General features: G+C 54.9%; 2 protein-coding genes across 13 annotated transcripts in view; both read left to right on the top strand.

Moving 5' to 3' along the window:
• SH2D3C (SH2 domain containing 3C) overlaps positions 1–12,390 on the top strand; it is a 31,678-nt gene extending 19,288 nt beyond the window's left edge. For 5 of the 9 annotated variants that reach the window (XM_012532874.2, XM_033427147.2, XM_049710754.1 and 2 more), the window contains 9 exons: positions 1,796–1,924; positions 3,031–3,485; positions 4,773–4,912; positions 6,425–6,948; positions 7,873–7,988; positions 8,556–8,727; positions 9,544–9,655; positions 10,025–10,231; positions 11,773–12,390. In XM_012532874.2, coding sequence (XP_012388328.1) covers positions 1,796–1,924; positions 3,031–3,485; positions 4,773–4,912; positions 6,425–6,948; positions 7,873–7,988; positions 8,556–8,727; positions 9,544–9,655; positions 10,025–10,231; positions 11,773–11,948 — 2,031 coding nt within the window. In that variant the 3' untranslated portion in view covers positions 11,949–12,390. The remainder of the gene's footprint in view (positions 1–1,795; positions 1,925–3,030; positions 3,486–4,772; positions 4,913–6,424; positions 6,949–7,872; positions 7,989–8,555; positions 8,728–9,543; positions 9,656–10,024; positions 10,232–11,772) is intronic. The other 4 variants (XM_004269185.2, XM_033427149.2, XM_049710755.1 and 1 more) reach the window with 1 other exon arrangement.
• Positions 12,391–13,947: 1,557 nt separating this feature from the next.
• On the top strand, positions 13,948–18,395 carry TOR2A (torsin family 2 member A). Of its 4 annotated transcripts, XM_049710756.1 has the most exons (6): positions 13,957–14,164; positions 14,768–15,033; positions 15,785–15,883; positions 16,784–16,968; positions 17,208–17,335; positions 17,617–18,395. In XM_049710756.1, the coding sequence occupies exons 1-6, from the start codon at positions 14,014–14,016 to the stop codon at positions 17,859–17,861; spliced, it is 1,074 nt and encodes a 357-aa protein (XP_049566713.1). In that variant the 5' UTR covers positions 13,957–14,013; the 3' UTR covers positions 17,862–18,395. The 4 variants fall into 4 exon arrangements, with proteins under 4 accessions (XP_004269237.1, XP_049566713.1, XP_004269236.1 ...); XM_004269188.3 differs by lacking the exon at positions 16,784–16,968 and having other exon boundaries at positions 13,960–14,164; positions 15,785–15,960; XM_033427154.2 differs by lacking the exons at positions 14,768–15,033; positions 16,784–16,968 and adding an exon at positions 14,645–14,727 and having other exon boundaries at positions 14,027–14,164; positions 15,785–15,960.
• Positions 18,396–18,402: the final 7 nt, after the last annotated feature.

Raw genomic sequence — 18,402 nt, 5'->3', positions numbered from 1 at the left:
TCTCTGAACATCCAGAGATCCTGGGGTTGCTTGTCAGTATCTGTGTGGCTCCCCCAGGACAGAGGCCGCCTGTCCTGATGACCTTGGGCTCAGCCCTTGGCACAGGACCTGTCCCAGAGTAGAGGTTCAGTGTTGAAATAATGGAGTCAGAGACTCTAGATATCTCTGAAGCTGGGAACCACGATGTCTTGGCAGCAGTGTAGACTGAGCTAAATCAAGGCAGTGGGAGCAGAGGTGTGGAGAATGGAGCAGCAGGGTTAGGCTCTGAGAACTGTGAAAGGTCAGAGGAGGCAGGGACTGGACTAGAGGATGCTGGACCCTGGTGAGGAGCGGGTCCTGGGGAGAGGTTGCCCTTTAGTGCCCCCCTTCATCTGTCCTGCTGCTTGGCCAGGTCTGGGCCATATCTATCTGTCCTGGACCAGCCATCATTGCGGTCTGGAATTGGGGGAAGGGAGAGGAAGCAATGTTACATGTTCTGGCAGTGACAAGGACATCTGTGGGCTAGTTGCAGTGCTCTGGAGTATTGTCTCCTTTCATTCTTGCAATCCTGTGAAGCAGGTTCTGCAATTGTTCCATTTTACAGAGGAAGAAACTGAGGCCTGGGGAACTCGCAAGACAGCCAGGATTGGGCTGGGCTTCATGGTGGGGGCACACCTGGCAGCAGGGGCTCCCCTCCCCCTGTTCTTAGGCCTCCAACCCCAGGCCACAGTAACCAGGAAACCAGGAATCTCCCCCTTGGGCAGGTGGAAGGGGGGGTCCTGAGCATTATCTCCAGTGAGTGACCTCAGGCTTCCCTGCTGGGCTGCAGTTTCCCCATCTAGCAAGGATTGCTTGAGACAGCAAGGAAGAAAGGGCTTTGGGAACTGTAGAGGACATCACAGGTGTCTTTAGGCAGGGGGGTGCTCTGCTACCGTGTTTGTAGCTGCCTCCTCGACGCCTGTATAAGTCACCGTCCCAGAATGTATCCTCGTGCATTCAGCCCTGTTTTTGTCCATGCTTTTGCCTGGGTACCTGCTGTGTTATATACGTTTAGAAATCTTCCCTCCCTCCACTTCAAGATCAGTTTGGTGTCTTTGGTGCAGAATGAGTGTTTGTGATTGCCATCTCCTCCAGCAAGTCTTCCTGGACCACTCCACCTGGCCTAGACTTCATCTCCTCCCTTTGAAAAGCTACTCGGCACTTTGCCGCTGTCCAGTGTTGTGGTGCTGACCTCAAATGCTCATGTCGCTTTTTAAAAATATTTATTTATTTATTTGGCTGCGTCAGGTCTTAGTTGCAGCGCACAGGATTCTCTCAGTTGTGGCATGCGGGCTCAGTAGTTGCAGTGCACAGGCTCTCTTGTTGTGGCACGCAAACTCTAAAGCGTGCTCTTAGTTGCCCCGTGGCCTAGCTGCCCTGCGGCATGTGGGATCTTAGTTCCCTGACCAGGGATCGAACCTGCGTCCTCTGCATTGGAAGGTGGATTCTTAACCACTGGACCACCAGGGAAGTCCCTCAAATGCTCATGTCGCTTTTGCCTCCCCTCTTAGACTAGGAGCTTCCTTGAGGACAGGTTTATTTATTGACTTATCTACCCTGGCACATAGTTCAGAGCCTAGAACACAGTAGGCACTTTTTGGTGGATTTAATTGAGATTCCATTACTCCTGCTGGGATAGGGACTCCTGCGTGAGGATCTGTGCCTAAGTGTTCCCAGGGTCCCAGGATGGAATGAGTTCACCTGGGGTGGTGGAGGTTGGGAGGGAAGGAGGAAGGGGCTTGAGTTTGGATGCCAACTTTTGCTGTCTCCTGCCCAGTTCTCCAAGGAGAAGTACATCCTGGACTCATCGCCTGAGAAATTGCACAAAGAGTTGGAGGAAGAGCTCAAACTCAGCAGCACGGATCTCCGCAGCCACGCCTGGTACCATGGCCGCATCCCCCGTGAGGTGAGCGGGCCCCGAGCTGGGACCTCAGCCCTAGACCCACCGCCTCGGCCAGCCCCAGCCCAGAGAAGCTCTGACTATTGTTTGGTGGGTTCAATCAGAGTAGCCTGGGATGAGGTCTAGTTCTGCCATTTACTGACTGTGTGACCTTGAACAAGTCACTTCACCTCTCTGAGCCCCAGTTTCCTTATCTATAAGATGGAGGATAATAATAGTGCCTACCTTAAAGGTTGGTTGTGAGAATTAAATGAACTAGTGCATGTGAAGTTCTTAACACGATGTCTGACATGCAGTGAGCTCAATGAACATTGTCCTTTATGGTGGTGGTTGTTATTATTACTACAATTATTTTTACTGTTATTGTTATAGGGCTATACATCAGCCTCTTGTGTGTTTGGTCAGTGCATATCAGTCCTTAGGCTGCTCAATTTTGACAAAGTTGAATTTCTGGGCTGAGGCTGATAGTCACCTGTTCCCTTTTACATTCATGCTGTAAATCTTTGTCGAGTATCAGCTCTGTCAGGTCCTGTGCTGGGCACCAAGGATGCAGAGATAAAATAGGTGGTGGCTTCCCTTGAGGGCTGGTATCCCAGGGTAGGGGTTTACAGGCAGGCAGACCGTCAGAGCCCAGTGGGAGAAGTGCAAGAATGGAGCACCCAGCAGGGAGTGTGGGCTGCCCCGAGGAAGGGGTGCTGAGGAGAGAGGCCATTATGAGATGGATAGGAGTTCACCAGGTGGGCAGGATGGGAAGGATGTTCCAGGCCGAGAAAGTAGCTTGAGGTACAAAGGCCCAGAGATGTGCCAGAGCACTGGGTGTTGGGAGGAATGAGGATTGAGAATCCACTCTGCCCAACGTGAGACCTGAGAAGGAGTAGGTCTGAGACCTGAGTTTCAGATCATGGCGACCCCCATCCCAGGGTGTTGTGTCCTCCCATGCCTGAGCCTCTGTTTCCCGGACCCAGCGCCTCTGGCTGAGTTGCACCCTCTGAATCTGGGTCAGAGGGTGCAACTCCCAAGCTTCAGATATCTCTGGTCACTGTGTCCCCCAGATCCCGGGTCTGGCCCTCTCTGCCCCTGCCCCGCCCCAGACTGACCCTTGCCTCTCGCAGGTCTCCGAGACCCTGGTGCAGCGCAATGGTGACTTCCTCATCCGGGACTCGCTCACCAGCCTGGGCGACTATGTGCTCACCTGCCGCTGGCGCAACCAGGCCTTGCACTTCAAGATCAACAAGGTGGTGGTGAAGGCGGGTGAGAGCTACACCCACATCCAGTACCTGTTCGAGCAGGAGAGCTTCGACCACGTGCCGGCCCTTGTGCGATATCACGTGGGCAGCCGCAAGGCTGTGTCAGAGCAGAGTGGAGCCATCATCTACTGCCCCGTCAACCGCACCTTCCCGCTGCGCTACCTGGAGGCCTGCTACGGCCTGGGCCAGGGCAGTGGCAAGGCTGCCAGCCCCGCCAGCCCCTCAGGCCCCAAGGGCAGCCACGTGAAGCGGCGCAGCGTCACCATGACTGACGGGCTCACCGCTGACAAGGTCACCCGCAGTGATGGCTGCCCCACCAGGTGAGTGAGAACCTATGCTAGGCCTCAGGCTCCCCATCTGTCAAATGGGGGTGTTGGTAATGAGAGTGCGGGTGAGAAAGGGGAGGCCCAGTCACACGGGTCTGAGGTGCTATGACTGCCCTGGAGCCTTGGTGTGTGGGGAAGGACAGGAGGAAGCTCAGGCTGTGCTGAGTAAAAGTCTGGAGTGCAGGTTGCCATCCCAGCTCTGCTACAACTAGCTGTGCACCCTTGGCCCTGGCATTCCTCCTCTCTTGCCTCCATGTTCCTACCTATAAAAGGCCCTCACTCGGAAAGCCCTCTCTGGCCTAGGGGGAGCCCTGGGTGCTGTCCTGTCCCAGGCAGGGGCCTGGTCCTTGTTGCCAGCCCAGCCCACCCCACCAAACTAGGCCAAGGTGGGCATCAGGGCAGAGGGCTTTGCAGGATGCAAGCCATTGCACAGGGAATGGAATGTTCTCAGCGACATTTTTGATGACACCCAGTTGTCTGGGGCTAGGTGACACCGGGCACTGATCCCAGGAAAAGCCACAGCAGCCAATCATTCCTGAGGCCCTACTGTGTACCTGGCCCTCTCCTGGTGCTCTTGCGCCCAACTTCAGTGACTCCCACGTCCCCCTGGGAGGTGGCTTCTGTCCATGCCCCTACTTTGTAGATGAGGAAATAGGCTTGGAAAGGGGCAGCCGCTTGCTAGAGAGTGGTAGGACCCAGATTCTAACCCAGGCCCTCAACTCTGAAGTCTGTGCCCCTAATTTCTATGGCCTCCCTGGCTGTTTGCAGCAAGACCTGCTATCCTGTGCCACCAGCACTTGGATAGGTCCCATCTCCCTGGGCCTGGGCTGGGTGCTGTCGGCCAAGGAATCACTGGTTGGGTACCCTGTGGGGAGTAGCCACTTGGCCTGTGGTTTGGAACCAGTGATCAAAACGGTGCCAGGATCCACAGGCCATGTGTGCCCAAGGCATCCTGGGTATAGTATGGGAGCAGTGAGGAGGGGCCAGGCTGGTGGGCCTGGCTCCCTTGGCCTGCCCACCTTTCCTGCTAGCCCCTCTCCCCAGACTGTTCTGCAAGTTGGGGGCAAGGTTCCCAGGGAAGAGAACAGTTGTGCAGGTTGTGGACTGCACAAGCCTTTCCTCCTCTGGGCTTTAGTTTTTGTACCTGTCAGTTGGGAGGTTGGACTTGATAATCTCCAAACCTTTTCTGCCTTTGAAGTTCAGCAGATCTTGGATGGAGGCAGAGGTGGGGGTCCTAATACTAGCTGAGGACCCTGACCTCTGGGATCTCTGCTCATGAAGGTGTCTGCTCCACAGCACATCACTGCCCCACCCCCGGGAATCCATCCGCAACTGTGCACTCAGCATGGACCAGATCCCAGACCTGCACTCTCCCGTGTCCCCCATCTCTGAGAGCCCCAGCTCCCCCGCCTATAGTACTGGTATGTCCAGCAGAGGGGTTAGGGGCAGGTGGGGGGATCTGGTGGGAGTAGCCCTGTGTGTGCACGTGTGCACTATCTTTGATGACTTCTGTTATAGTATGTGATCATGTGTGTTTCTACCTCTTTTCTGAGAGCAATGCCCTGCAAGAGTTGACACTAAAAACTTGCCAGCAGAACTATCGATGTTGACGTGCAAAACATATCCATGGCTTGTTCATTCTGCAACGACTCATTGAGCCCCTGTTGGGTATCAGGCATTGTGCATGTGGTTTCCAGTGCATTCTCCTGAATGTTACTGAATCTGGCTCCAGTGCTGTGAAGTGCGTGTGGTCAGCAACACTCAGCCCCCATTGGTCAGGTGCCTCCGTGTGTGGTGCTCTGCCAGGCCCTGCATCAGCTGGGACTTAATGCGTCCCAGATTCCAAATGGTGGGCTCAGACCGGACTCATCATCCTTGCTTTAGTCTTTTAAATAGACTTTTTCAGAAAAGTTCTAGATTCACAGCAAAATTGAGCAGGAAGCACAGAGCGCTGTGCTTTTTTTAAATACAAAGAAAATTTCTACTGTAGAAACATGCCACTAGTTCACTTCTGGAAGAAAACAAGTGTTTTCAACAGGCCATACTGCATATTGCCCACCTGGCAGGAAAAGCTCACAGACGGAGGTGCATCCCGGGAGGAACCTTTGCTGGGAGACACTGTTCCCATGTTGCTGTCTATATGGGTTGTCACAAATTCTTCTCTAAACACAGGCCTGGCAGCTTGTCATAACTGCCAACTTGCCTTCAAAACAACACCCTTGGGTGTAAATGTTAAAATGCCTTGCCACAAATTATTTATCGGACAATTTCTAAGCAACGCGGCTCAGGGAAGTACCCAGGAGTGAGGACTTAACACCTGGTTTTAAATCCCAGCTCTATGCTTTGCTGGCTGGGTGACCTCAGGCAGGTCAGCTGGCCTCTCTGAGCCTCAGTTTTCTCATCTGGAGAATGGGGATCGTAAAAGTACTGACGCACAGGATGTTGAGAGGGTTAAACGGACTAATGTGCAGAGAAGGATCTCGTAGCCAGTAAGAGCTCAATAAACATCACCTCTAATTTTGGATGATGGTTACTGTTTTGACTGGTATATCTCCAGCATGTCACCAGTTCCCAGGACACATGTACTCAATAAATCGTTATTACTAATTCATTGAGAAATAATTCCATACGATGAACTCCAGCAAGTGCTTAGCTTTTCTGAATCACGGAAAGCTCCTTCAGGTAGCTCCGTCGTTCCCCAAGGCTACAGCAGCCTTAGGGTAGGAAAGTGAGACTCCTGGGTTCCAGGTAATTTCAGAGTACCACTGAGAGCTGGTCAGTGTGCCAGAGTCTGCTGGGCTGGGCCTGGGTCCAGGGAGGTGGGGCTATCACCCATGTAGGGTGGATGGAGCCTGTCCTTTGGGAAGGGGGTGGGGGAACCTCACTGCGTGGGGAGTCATGGAAACTAGTCCTCTCTCTTTATCTCCCTGCAGTGACCCGTGTCCACACCGCCCCTGCCGCCCCCTCAGCCACAGCGCTGCCTGCCTCCCCTGTCACCCGCCGCTCCAGTGAACCTCAGCTGTGTCCTGGAAGTGCCGGGGAGTCGGACAAGGGCCCTTACTCCAGCCCCCCCCACACCCGCTGCGAGGCCTCCCCATCACCGTCGCTCAGCAGCTACAGCGACCCGGACTCTGGCCATTACTGCCAGCTGCAGCCTCCTGTCCGTGGCAGCCGAGAGTGGGCAGCAGCCGAGGCCTCCAGCCGCCAGGCCAGGAGCTATGGGGAGAGGCTTAAGGAACTGTCAGAAAATGGGGCCCCCGAAGGGGACTGGGGTAGGACCTTCACAGTCCCCATCGTGGAAGCCACCTCTTCCTTCAACCCGGCTACCTTCCAGTCACTACTGATCCCCAAAGATAACCGGCCACTGGAGATGGGCCTCCTGCGTAAAGTCAAGGAGCTGCTGGCAGAGGTCGATGCCCGGACGCTGGCCCAGCATGTCACCAAGGTTGACTGCCTGGTAGGTGCTGGGTGCACACTGGGGCAGGAGGAGCACCTCCATCCTCTGGCTTTGGGACAGGGGTCAGGGTGGTGAGGAGCTGGCCCCAAATTCCCAAGTATAGCGAATGGGCCTGGATTCTGACTTCATGGCCGTCCTTCACTTGCTGTGTGACTCTGACTAATCACTTTACCTGGGCCCCAATTTTCTCCTTTAAAAAAAGCAAAAACCGAGATATTCTTGCTTCCTCCAGATGTCAGTTTGGCACTGGAACCGAGGAGTCCTGAAAGCCAGTGGCGTCTGGCTGCCTGGGACACTTTCTGAGCCTGGTGGAAGTCAGTCTGGCTGGTCCAGGGAATATAACAGGCCCGACTTCCCGTGTCCACCCCCCCTAGTGGACAAAACTCATTGCCTAGGTCCATAAATTGTGAATGCCTGGGCCTTTGTTTTGAATGGATCTTGACCATCTAAGGACCCTGACTTGCTCTCAGTCTCAGTTTCTCTCTCTGAACTTTGTGGCGGGAGGGCACTGACTGCTTGGTTGTACTGGTCTCTGAGCTCAAGAAGCAAGAAAAGAAACAGTGCTGAGAGGTAGCTCTGTGAAGAGTGCTAGGCGTGAAGGGAGCAGCCCTGGGGTCTAGGCCCACTGTGTGACCTTGGACAAGCCCTTTCCCCACCGGACCTCAGGTTTGCCTTCTGGAATAAGGGTGTCCTGGGCACCTCTGGCCCATGTCAGACACTTCTGGGCATTTTCCCATTTATCCCGCGTTTCACAGATGGGGAGAATGAGGCTCATTTTGCTCCATGTCAGAGGGTTAGCAGTAGAGCTGGAATTCAAACCCAGCCTCCCAGCCAGGCTGCCCTCCAAGATAAAGCTCCCTGACTCCCAGATGGCTTGAGCTAGCCGTGACAGAAAATTAATCAGCCCTCTGGGCGTCCTTGTAGGTTGCTAGGATACTGGGCGTTACCAAGGAGATGCAGACCCTAATGGGAGTCCGCTGGGGCATGGAGCTGCTCACTCTCCCCCATGGCCGGCAGCTACGACTAGACCTGCTGGAAAGGTAAGGCGAGTACACAAGGGGACTCACGGGGAACCCCCTGGGCTACCGCGCGGCCCTTCGCTGTGGCCGGTTGGCCAATCACAGTCTCTCACCCCGGCTCCCAGGGATTCTGGCCACGCCCCCTATCCCATTGACCAATCGCTCCTTCTCCATATCCAGCTCCAAGTAATCTTGGTTTCCCAAAGACCGAGTTCTTTATCTCCGAATTCACATTTTGCATCCTCTTGACCGATCACAATCTGTGAGCCTTGACCCTCTCATCAGCTCTGGCTTCTCTCCCTTTCTTTCTTAGAACAGCTCTACCAGATGATTTCCGATGATTTCCGCTGATCGGTCACAAGCCTCTCAGCCTGGCGCTCTAGGGCCTCTGGCCCCGCCCCCTGACTTATACTGACCAATCAGAAGCCCTTAACTTTGCTTTTCCTCACTCTGGCCGCGCCCCCTAATCTCATTGACCCTTTACAATCTCTCGCTTTTGGCTCTGCCCTCCGCCCCTCAGCTCTCAACCACAAGGACCCCCAACCCTAGGTCCCTGGCCCCGCCCCTCTGACCTGGCTGCTCCGACAGGTTCCACACCATGTCCATCATGCTGGCCGTGGACATCCTGGGCTGCGCGGGCTCCGCTGAGGAGCGGGCAGCTCTTCTGCACAAGACCATCCAGCTGGCGGCCGAGCTTCGGGGGACCATGGGAAACATGTTCAGCTTCGCTGCAGTCATGGGCGCCCTGGATATGGCCCAGGTACTGAGGGGCCCACACAGAGCTGGGCATAAGCTAGTCTCTGTCCGGAGGAGCCCTAGGATGTGTTCCTTTGGGATAGCTGTATATTGAATCAGGAAGAACTTTGTGACCTTCTAGGCAGCATTGGTGACAGGGTAACTGGGAGCACTGAGTCCTTTAAGTGCTGACCTGCTCCCAGACAAAGTCTTCCCTTTTCCCTGCTCTCAGTTTCCCTACCTGTAAAATGAATGAGGAGCATTATATGAGTTTAAAGAATAAATATAAAACGGCACTCATTTAGCAAGCACTGACTATATGCTAGGCGCTACATCGAGTACTTTAGAAGCACCAATTCCTCAAAAAAAAATCTCATGAAGGGAGTGCCTTTACTGTTCTCATTTCACTTATGGAGAAACTGAGGCAGAGCAGTACTTGCCTAAAGTCACATTCAGAGGCCGAAAAAGTTGGGATTCAAACTAGGTCTGTCTAATTTCACAGCCCGGACCTCATCCACACTACACTTCCTCTCCTTTGCCTCGTCAACAGTGACAGCAGGATCCCAGAGCAGTGGCTCAACTCCCAGCTCTGCCACTTATTTTTGGAATGACCTTGGGCAAGTCATTCGCCTCTCTGAGCCTTAGTTCCCTCATCTGTAAAATGGGTTGTTGGGAGAGCTTCATGGGAAACGTGTGAAAAGCAGTCAACACTGTCCCAGATTCATGAATGGTGACTATACTAATAATTATTATCCCATATTTGGGTGTCCACTGGGCAGAGTGGCCTGTGGCCGCAGCAGGCCCCTTCCCTGGCCGGTCGCTCACAGTCTGGTCTCCCCAGATTGCCCGGCTGGAGCAGACATGGGTGACTCTGCGGCAGCGACACACAGAGGGAGCCATCCTCTACGAGAAGAAGCTCAAGCCATTTCTCAAGAGCCTCAATGAAGGCAAAGGTACCTCTCCCACCTGGCTACGTGACCTTGGACAGGTTCCAGCCCTCTCTGGGCCAGCAAAGACTCTCCCCGTGGGGAGGATGATGAGGGCTTGACTGAGCTTTGTGCAGGCTGTCCCCCCACTCACTTTCTGCATCTGGCAACCGTGTATGCCACGTCCAGGTCCAGCCTCAGCCCCTGAGCTCGGCCAAGGCTGCAGTGGGTTCAGCTGGAGGAATCCGAAGGGTTTGTCTCAGGAGTCAGAATCCCTGGGGGCTCTCTCTGGGACCTCAGGCAGGCCCTTTCCCCTAAAACATCCTCAGTTTCTGGGACCCTGGTGGATGGCTGGGCCCTCGGAGACCTCTGAGCACCGTGTGTCCCTCCCTGCAGAAGGCCCGCCGCTGAGCAACACCACATTTCCTCACGTGCTGCCACTCATCACTCTGCTGGAGTGTGACTCCGCCCCGGCCGAGGGCCCCGAGCCCTGGGGCAGCACAGAGCACGGCGTGGAGGTGGTGCTGGCCCACCTGGAGGCTGCCCGCACCGTGGCACACCACGGCGGCCTGTATCACACCAATGCCGAGGTCAAGCTGCAGGGTGAGTCATGGGTCGCAGCTGCGGGCGATCCCGCCACTGATCCTGCCAGCCTGGGCCTCCCTCCACATGACTTGCTCTCCCCTCTCCTCCAAACACCCCTTCACATTTCTCCATCCCTCTTTCCTGCATGTTTCCCTGACTTCTTTTTCTCACCCCTTTTCTTCACTTATTCAGCAGTCTGACAAGCAGTTGTTAGTGGCAGGCACCAGGTTGGGTGCAGGGGACAAGGAGATGATTCAAAGAGCACCATAGCTGTGTATCTTAGCTTCTCTGAGCCTCAGCTTTCTCATCTGTGAAGTGGGCATCCTAACAGGCCTACTTTACAAGGTTGTTTACAAAGCACTCGGCCTGGGGCCCTGGGGCTGAGGCAGACCTGCCCTGCCTTCAAGGAGCTCACAGTCTAGTCAAAAAGTAGAACTCCTGGGCTTCCCTGGTGGCGCAGTAGTTAAGAATCCACCTGCCAATGCAGGGGACACAGGTTCGAGCCCTGGTCCAGGAAGATCCCACAGGCCACGGAGCAACTAAACCCGCGAGCTACAACTACTGAGCCTGCGCTCTAGAGCCCACGAGCCACAGCTACTGAAACCCGCACACCTAGAGCCCGTGCTCCACAACAAGAGAAGCCACCGCAATGAGAAGCCCACACACCACCACAAAGAGTAGCCCCCGCTCACCGCAGCTAGAGAAAGCCCGCGCACAGCAACAAAGACCCAACACAGCCAAAAATAAATAAAATAAAATAAATTAATTTTAAAGAAAGTAGAACTCCTCCTTGTGGAAGGAGAAGAGAGATAGCATCTTCAGATAATCCATCTTTTACTTTTCTAGGCAGTATTTAAGTCACAAAAGTTCTCTGTAGACCAATTGGAAATAACAGCTGAGCAAAACCAAGATAAAACAAATCACCAACAATTACCTGGAGGTAAATGGCGTGAGCATCTGGCATGTGTCTTTCCTGCCTTTCTTCTTCAGAAAGGACAAAAAAGAAACTACTTTTTTACATTTATTTACAAAATATATACACATTTCTTAGGGAAAATTTTGGAATTTACAGAAAAATACAAAAGAGAAAAGAAAAATCTCCCCCCAAATTAATTTTTTTTTTTTTTTTGGTACGTGGGCCTCTCACTGTTGTGGCCTCTCCCGTTGCAGAGCACAGGCTCCGGATGCGCAGGCTCAGCGGCCATGGCTCACGGGCCCAGCCGCTCCGCGGCATGTGGGATCTTCCCGGACCGGGGCACGAACCCGTGTCCCCTGCATCGGCAGGCGGACTCTCAACCACTGCGCCACCAGGGAAGCCCCCAAATTAATTTTAATATTTTATCTTCTAGTCATTTTTAAATTAGATGTTGCAAATAGTAAGACAAAGACTGGGTGCTAAACTGCTTGGTCATGTTCATCAGCAAACCTTGTGGGATCCCTGGTGGAGGTGGGGGGAGGTCCCTTGGAATGAGGCCCTGAGGCATGTGGTGGCTCCGAGCAGGAGTCCCAGCCTCCGCAGCTGGATGGTGGTTCCCTGACCCCTGTGCCCCGCCCTGCAGGGTTCCAGGCCCAGCCAGAGCTCCTTGAGGTGTTCAGCACCGAGTTCCAGATGCGCCTCCTCTGGGGCAGCCAGGGCGCCAGCAGCAGCCAGGCCCGGCGCTATGAGAAGTTCGACAAGGTCCTCACTGCCCTGTCCCACAAACTGGAGCCTGCCGTCCGCTCTAGCGAGCTGTGACCCCCATGGACCCTTCCCCTCTGCAGCTGCGGGCAGCAACAGGGACAGAAGGGCACAGACCTTTCCCCAGAGCACCCCAGGGACACTGTGATCAGCCCGAGAACGTTCTGGGTTCAACTCCAGGATCTCCCTTGCACCTCCAGGGTCCTACGTGGACTCTGGGCTCCATCCCACCTGCTACTCACTCACCAAGTTTTCCTTCAGGAAGAACTGGAACCCCTGTTTCTCCCTCCAGCTTCTGCTTCTCCCCTTCCTGCTGAGGTGCCCTGTATTTGAGCCACGGGAGGCTTCTCACACCTCCTCACTCTTCTCCAGGCACCTGCCCCCGCCCCTTCACTGACACCAATGCCTCCCTCTGGCTGTAAATACATCTGTCTGTTCTGTAAATAGATGTACAGAAACCGTGTTCTTTCTTTCATATAATAAACTTTTATGACTCTTTCTTCTGTCTCTCAGGGGGCTTTGGGGTAGAAGGAAGTGTCTTTTCTCAGGTGAAAGGTGGAAAAATTCATTCAACAAATACTTATTCAGCACTTGAAACATTCCAGATTGTACCAGGATCCAGAGTTACAGCCAGTTCTTAAAACCCAGTCCCTGTCCTGGGGGAGCTCACAGACCAGAAGGGAGATCAACAGCTAATTCCAACCAGTAGGAGAAATACTGACCTGCCCTGCTCCTTCCCCACTCCCTGCCTCAGGAGCCACAGCAAAGCATCCCGCAAATGTACAACCCAGGATCCTAGATGTTTGGGTGGAAGGGCTTTATGAAATCTAAGATTCCAGCTCCCCTCAGGAAAACAGAACTGGAGGGAGAAGGGACTTGCCCTGGGTCACAGCAGCAGAATGAGGAAGGCTGGAACCTGGGTGTCCTCGCCTGGAGTTCTTTCCTTTTCTCAACAGTGGGAACTACTAATTTCTTTTCAAGTTTTGAAACGTGGCCCCAGAAGTCTTCGTGTGTGTGTGTGTGTGTGTGTGTGTGTGTGTCAGGTGGGTGACGCAGGAAATCTTTGAGGAGGGCCGTGAAAGCAGTTGTCTTGTTTTCATGGGTAGGGGAGGTAGGCAATGTGGATCAGCATGATTCCAGGCCAGGCTGGAGGCCTGGGGACCCTGTTCACTGAATTTGAAACTACTGGGGTCCTTTACCTTATGAATCCTTTGACCAACAGAGGATGGATGACACAGTGCATTAGATCTTTGGCAGCAGCCAGACTTGGGCCCAGTTCACTAGCTGGTGGTGTTGGATAAGGGGGCCCTCTTGGGCCCTAAGTTCCTCCTCAATAAAATGGGGACAGTAACAGAACTGATCCATTTGGGTTGCTGTTAAAGCACTTAATGCATAGTAGCTGCTAGGTAAGGGACTGCCATGTTTCATACATAATGGATTTTTTTTGGCCGCGCCATGCGGCATGCGGGATCCTAGTTCTCTGACCAGGGATCTAACCCGCGCCCCCTGCAGTGGAAGCACGGAGTCTTAACCACTGGACCACCAGGGAAGTCCCATAATGTATTTTCAGTGATCATTTATTGATTACTTTGTGAGCCAAAACACTTCACGTGCCTGTACCTCACTGAAATATCACCATTCCTCTATATGACAGGTACTGTTATCATAAGATATATAAGGCACCTAATGTTAACGGTACATAGTAGGTGCTCACCAAAAGCTATTAGCGCTCTTTAATCATATAAAAGGAAAAAAAAGAGCACAGAAAAGGTGTTTTGCAAGGTGTAAGGTGCCGCACAAGTTTTTGCTACTATTATTATGTCACCCTTTGTGGTCATAATCCTTCATTTATTATTCTTTCGGAGCTACTGTGATGGTCGCCTAGTTACCGTGGCCATGGAAACTCAGCCCGCAGTCCTGGATTGGACGGTTCGCGGGCTCCCCCTGGAGGCCACCTTCCGGGCCTGCAGAGGGAAGACCAGGAGGGCCTTTGAGAGGGGAGAGAAGGGAGCCGGGAGTTGTAGGCCACAGGCGATGGCTGCCTCGGAGCGATGCATTTCGGGAGTTGTAGTTCTCGGGAGAGGAGGTGGGCGGCCACAGACCCAGCTCCGGTCTCACCCGGATGGCGGCTGTGAGGCGCGGCTGCCGGCCCGGGGGCTCGCTCCTCGGGCTGCTCGGGCTGGTTTCGGCCGCGGCCGCCGCCTGGGACCTGACTTCGCTGCGCTGCAACTTCGGCGCCTTCTGCGAATGTGACTTCCGGCCCGACTTCCAGGGTGAGCAGCCGCGGGCGCCCGGACCGGAGCGGCCGGCGGACCGGGGAGCCCTCGGACCCCGGGGGTGCGCCGGCGCCGGACCTGGAGAGTAGAACCGAGGGTGGGACCCCCAGACTTCCGGACGGCCAGGACCAGAAGTGGGCCCGGCGTTGAGGGACCCTGAGAGCCTGGGGCACAGGACTTGGGGCGAGGGTTTGGGGATGCCTGTTTGGGGTCCAGGCAGAGCCCTGCCAGGGTGGAGAGAGGCCTTTGACAGCAGGGCCTTGGGGGGAAGTTTAGACCTCGCACTGGACTGGCCGTCAAGGAAGAAGCCTGCCTTGGAGATGGGCGGGAGTCTTGGGCAGACCCTCTTGACAGCTCGCGCCCACTTAGGGCTGAGCGCAATCCAGAGGGCCATCTGGTGGGGGCGCTGCTGAGCTGAGTCAGGCCTGAGGGTGACTCTTGCGGCCGAGACCCCAAGGGCCGCACTCCTTTCCGCAGACAGCCTGTGAAAACGTCCCAGAACTCGGATCCCCAGACCAGGTTCCAGACATGACTTCCTTCCTGGAGCTCTTCCGTGGCGGGTGTGTGTCCTCAGCTCTGACACTGTCCTTGTGGCCCTAGGTCTGGAGTGTGACCTGGCACAGCACCTGGCGGGCCAGCATTTGGCCAGGGCGCTGGTGGTGAAGGCACTGAAGGCCTTCGTGCAGGATCCAGCCCCCACCAAGCCACTGGTCCTCTCTCTGCATGGCTGGACTGGCACCGGCAAGTCCTATGTCACCTCCCTGCTGGCACACTACCTCTTCCGGGGTGGCCTCCGCAGCCCCCACGTGCACCACTTTTCCCCGGTCATCCACTTCCCCCACCCCGGCCACCTGGAGCGCTACAAGGTAGGCTGGTTTTGTCCTGGACCACCATCCGCCTGCACTGTCGAGTGCTGGACCCTAGGGAAGGAGTGAGTCCTCAGCCCAGAGAGGGGAATCACTTGCTCCAGGCCACACAGCCAGTTGAAGCTTCACCCCTCAGGACCCACCCTGAACAAAGCTTGGGGTGGTACCACCCGGCAGGGAGTTCTTGATTTAATTCCTGGGGGCCAGTAGTGGCACCGACCTGCCAGGGTTGTTGTGAGGGACGTAGGCTTATAGAATTGCAGGTGTTATTTATTGAGCACTTACCTTTGCCAGACAGTCTGCATTATCTTCTGTCTGTAAAGCCCTTAGCCCCAATTCGAGGCTCAGAGTAAGCAATCAGGAAATCCAATTAGCTCTTACTACTGTTGTTGATTGCAAGGTACTTTCCAGGCTAATCTGTTTCAGTTGTCAACTCTGTTGGGAATGTTCAGGGAGCAGGAAGGAGCCTTCCCCTTTTTTTAGAAAACAGTAGGTGTCGGGGAAGGAGCCCTGAAAAGGCAAGTGAGAGGCCTGGGTCTGAGTCCCTGTCCTCTTGCTGACTTGCTGTGTGAGCTTGGACAAGTCTCTGCCCCTCTCTGGGCCACAGTTTCACCATCAGTCCCATTCAGGGATTGGTACTCTCTGGGAGACCATATCTTCCTGGGAAGGAGATTAATTCTTGCTTTGGGAAGAAATCTGGGATTGGGGGAGCATCTCCAGACACCCTCATACTCTTGCCTTTCTCCCACAGAAGGATCTGAAGAGCTGGGTCCAGGGAAACCTCACTGCCTGCAGCCGCTCTCTCTTCCTCTTCGATGAGATGGACAAGCTGGCCCCAGGCCTGATAGAGGTCCTGAGACCTTTCCTGGGGTCCTCCTGGGTTGTCTATGGGACCAACTATCGCAAAGCCATCTTCATCTTCATCAGGTGGGGCCGGCTTTGCAGCGGGCAGGGTGCAGGGACACTCATCAGAGGTCTCAGCTCTCCAGTCTTGGCCTGTGGTCCCATAACAGAATACTGTTCCCCCAGGCCCACTGGGCTTTCCCAGAGTCCCCCACACCCTCACTGGTGACACTGTCATTCAAGGTGGTTGACTTCCCTTTGACATTCTCAAAGCCCATTCTGGGCTCAGTCTCTCTCTCTCTTTTTTAAATAAATGAATTTATTTATTTATTTATTTATGGCTGCGTTAGGTCTTCGTTGCTGTGCGCGGGCTTTCTCTGTGGCGAGCGGGGGCTACTCTTTGTTGCAGTGCGCGGGGCTTCTCATTGTGGTGGCTTCTCTTATTGCGGAGCACGGGCTCTAGGCGCGGGCTCAGTAGTTGCAGCTCACAGGCTCTAGAGTGCAGACTCAGTAGTTGTGGCACACGGGCTTAGCTGCTCCACGGCATGTGGCATCTTCCTGTACCAGGGCTTGAACCCGTGTCCCCTGCATTGGCAGGCAGGTTCTTAACCACTGCCCACTGTTCCCCGGGCTCAGTCTCTTAATCCTCATTTCTTTGTGGAACCCTGCTGGGTTAAGAGTTTTCCCTCTTTTGTGGCCAAGGGGACACAGGCCTGGGAAAAACAGGACTAGAGTTTCAATCCCACCTCTAAGAGTCCTAGCTTTGTTTCCTCAGGCAAAACACTTCACCTCTCTGAGCTCCCACCTCCTCTTCTGAACAACTGGGCCAATCTTTTCTTTTTCTTTTTTTTTTTTTTGCGGTATACGGGCCTCTCACTGTTGTGGCCTCTCCCATTGCGGAGCACAGGCTCAGCGGCCATGGCTCACGGGCCCAGCCACTCAGCGGCATGTGGGATCTTCCCGGACCGGGGCACGAACCCATGTCCCCTGCATCGGCAGGCAGACTCTCAACCACTGCGCCACCAGGGAAGCCCCAACACGGCCAATCTTAATGCCCCACTGTTCTCCTAGAGGCTGGGTGAGGGAAAGTCGGTAAGGGACCTAAAAGTGTTCTATAAACTGTAAAGTGTATGACACATATAGGCGAACTTCCAGGGGTCATGGTTAAGGGCACAAGCTCCGGAGAGGGGAAGTGGTTCCCGGGGTGTTTTGAGTGGGTTTGGCTCCTGCCAGCACTGAGTTTGGCCCCCAGGCTCAGGTCGCGTTAGGTGGCACGTGGGAAGCAAGGGCTACATCCTGTCCTCACTGTCTGCGTCCCCCGTGGTTTTTAGCAACACTGGCGGCGAGCAGATCAACCAGCTGGTGTTGGAGGCATGGCGCAGCCGCCGGGAGCGTGAGGAGATCCGCGTGCAGGAGCTGGAGCCGGTTATCTCCCAGGCTGTGCTGGACAACCCGAACCGTGAGTTCGGCCAAGGACCCCACCCCAGGGTGGTTTCCAGGCTGAGGTCTCACACCCAGATCACATGGAGGGATGGGCTGGGCTCCCTGGGGTGGGCCAGGCTCTCCCAGGTCTGATGCTCTGCCTACTGACCCGGTACTTCCCAGCCCAGGCTTTGGTGCCTGGAAGGTGGCTGGGAGGCTTAAGACCAGCCCCGTCCCTGCACTTCCTTCCTTTGGGGGTGGACAGGGCCCAGCTGATCCCCGTGAAGCACAGCCTCTTCCCATCGCTCCTTCCTGCAGATGGCTTCTGGCACTCCGGCATCATGGAAGAGCATCTCCTGGATGCCCTGGTGCCCTTCCTACCTCTCCAGAGGCACCACGTGCAGCACTGTGTGCTCAACGAGCTGGCCCAGCTAGGCCTGGAGCCAAGGGATGAGGTCGTCCAGGCCGTGCTGGACAGCACCACCTTCTTCCCTGAGGACGAGCAGCTCTTTTCCTCCAATGGCTGCAAGACTGTGGCATCCCGGATCGCCTTCTTCCTCTGACTCTCCAGGCAGCATCCTTGTCTTCCTCTATCTGGCCAGGCCGTGAAGGAAAGCCCTGGGGCCTCTGCCAGAGGGTCCCTTGTCCTGTGCCTCCTGGGACCCAGAGCACAATATGAAGATGAGGAGGGCTGTTGGCTACCATGAAACAGAAGGGCAGGGCAGGCCCCGGCCTCTTCACTGGTCTGAGGGCATCTTGGCCTTTGCTTCCTTCCTCAGGGAAACCGCTAGTCGCCCCAGAACTTCAATGAGCCTTGACCTCACGCTCCAGCCTGAGCCTTCTTACAATGTGAATTTTAACTCAGGGACGGTGGCTCGTGGCTGCTCCTTCCTTCTCTGGTCTGTTACTCTCGGCCCTGGCTCGGGCACCACACCCCGACCCTCCACCCCACACCCTATGTCCCAGTATCGTAAAGCCAGGCTGAGACTTCTGTCTCTGGGAACAGAGGGACTCAAGTTGCCACTTGGACTGGGCTTTTCAAGTTTTTAATTTTGTAAACGAAGAGAACAAATACAATAAATTTAGCCATGGGACCAGAGGAAT

This window comes from Orcinus orca, chromosome 6 (assembly GCF_937001465.1).
Source record: "Orcinus orca chromosome 6, mOrcOrc1.1, whole genome shotgun sequence".
Classification (NCBI taxonomy): domain Eukaryota; kingdom Metazoa; phylum Chordata; class Mammalia; order Artiodactyla; family Delphinidae; genus Orcinus; species Orcinus orca.
This window is presented reverse-complemented; position numbering and strand designations above follow the sequence as displayed.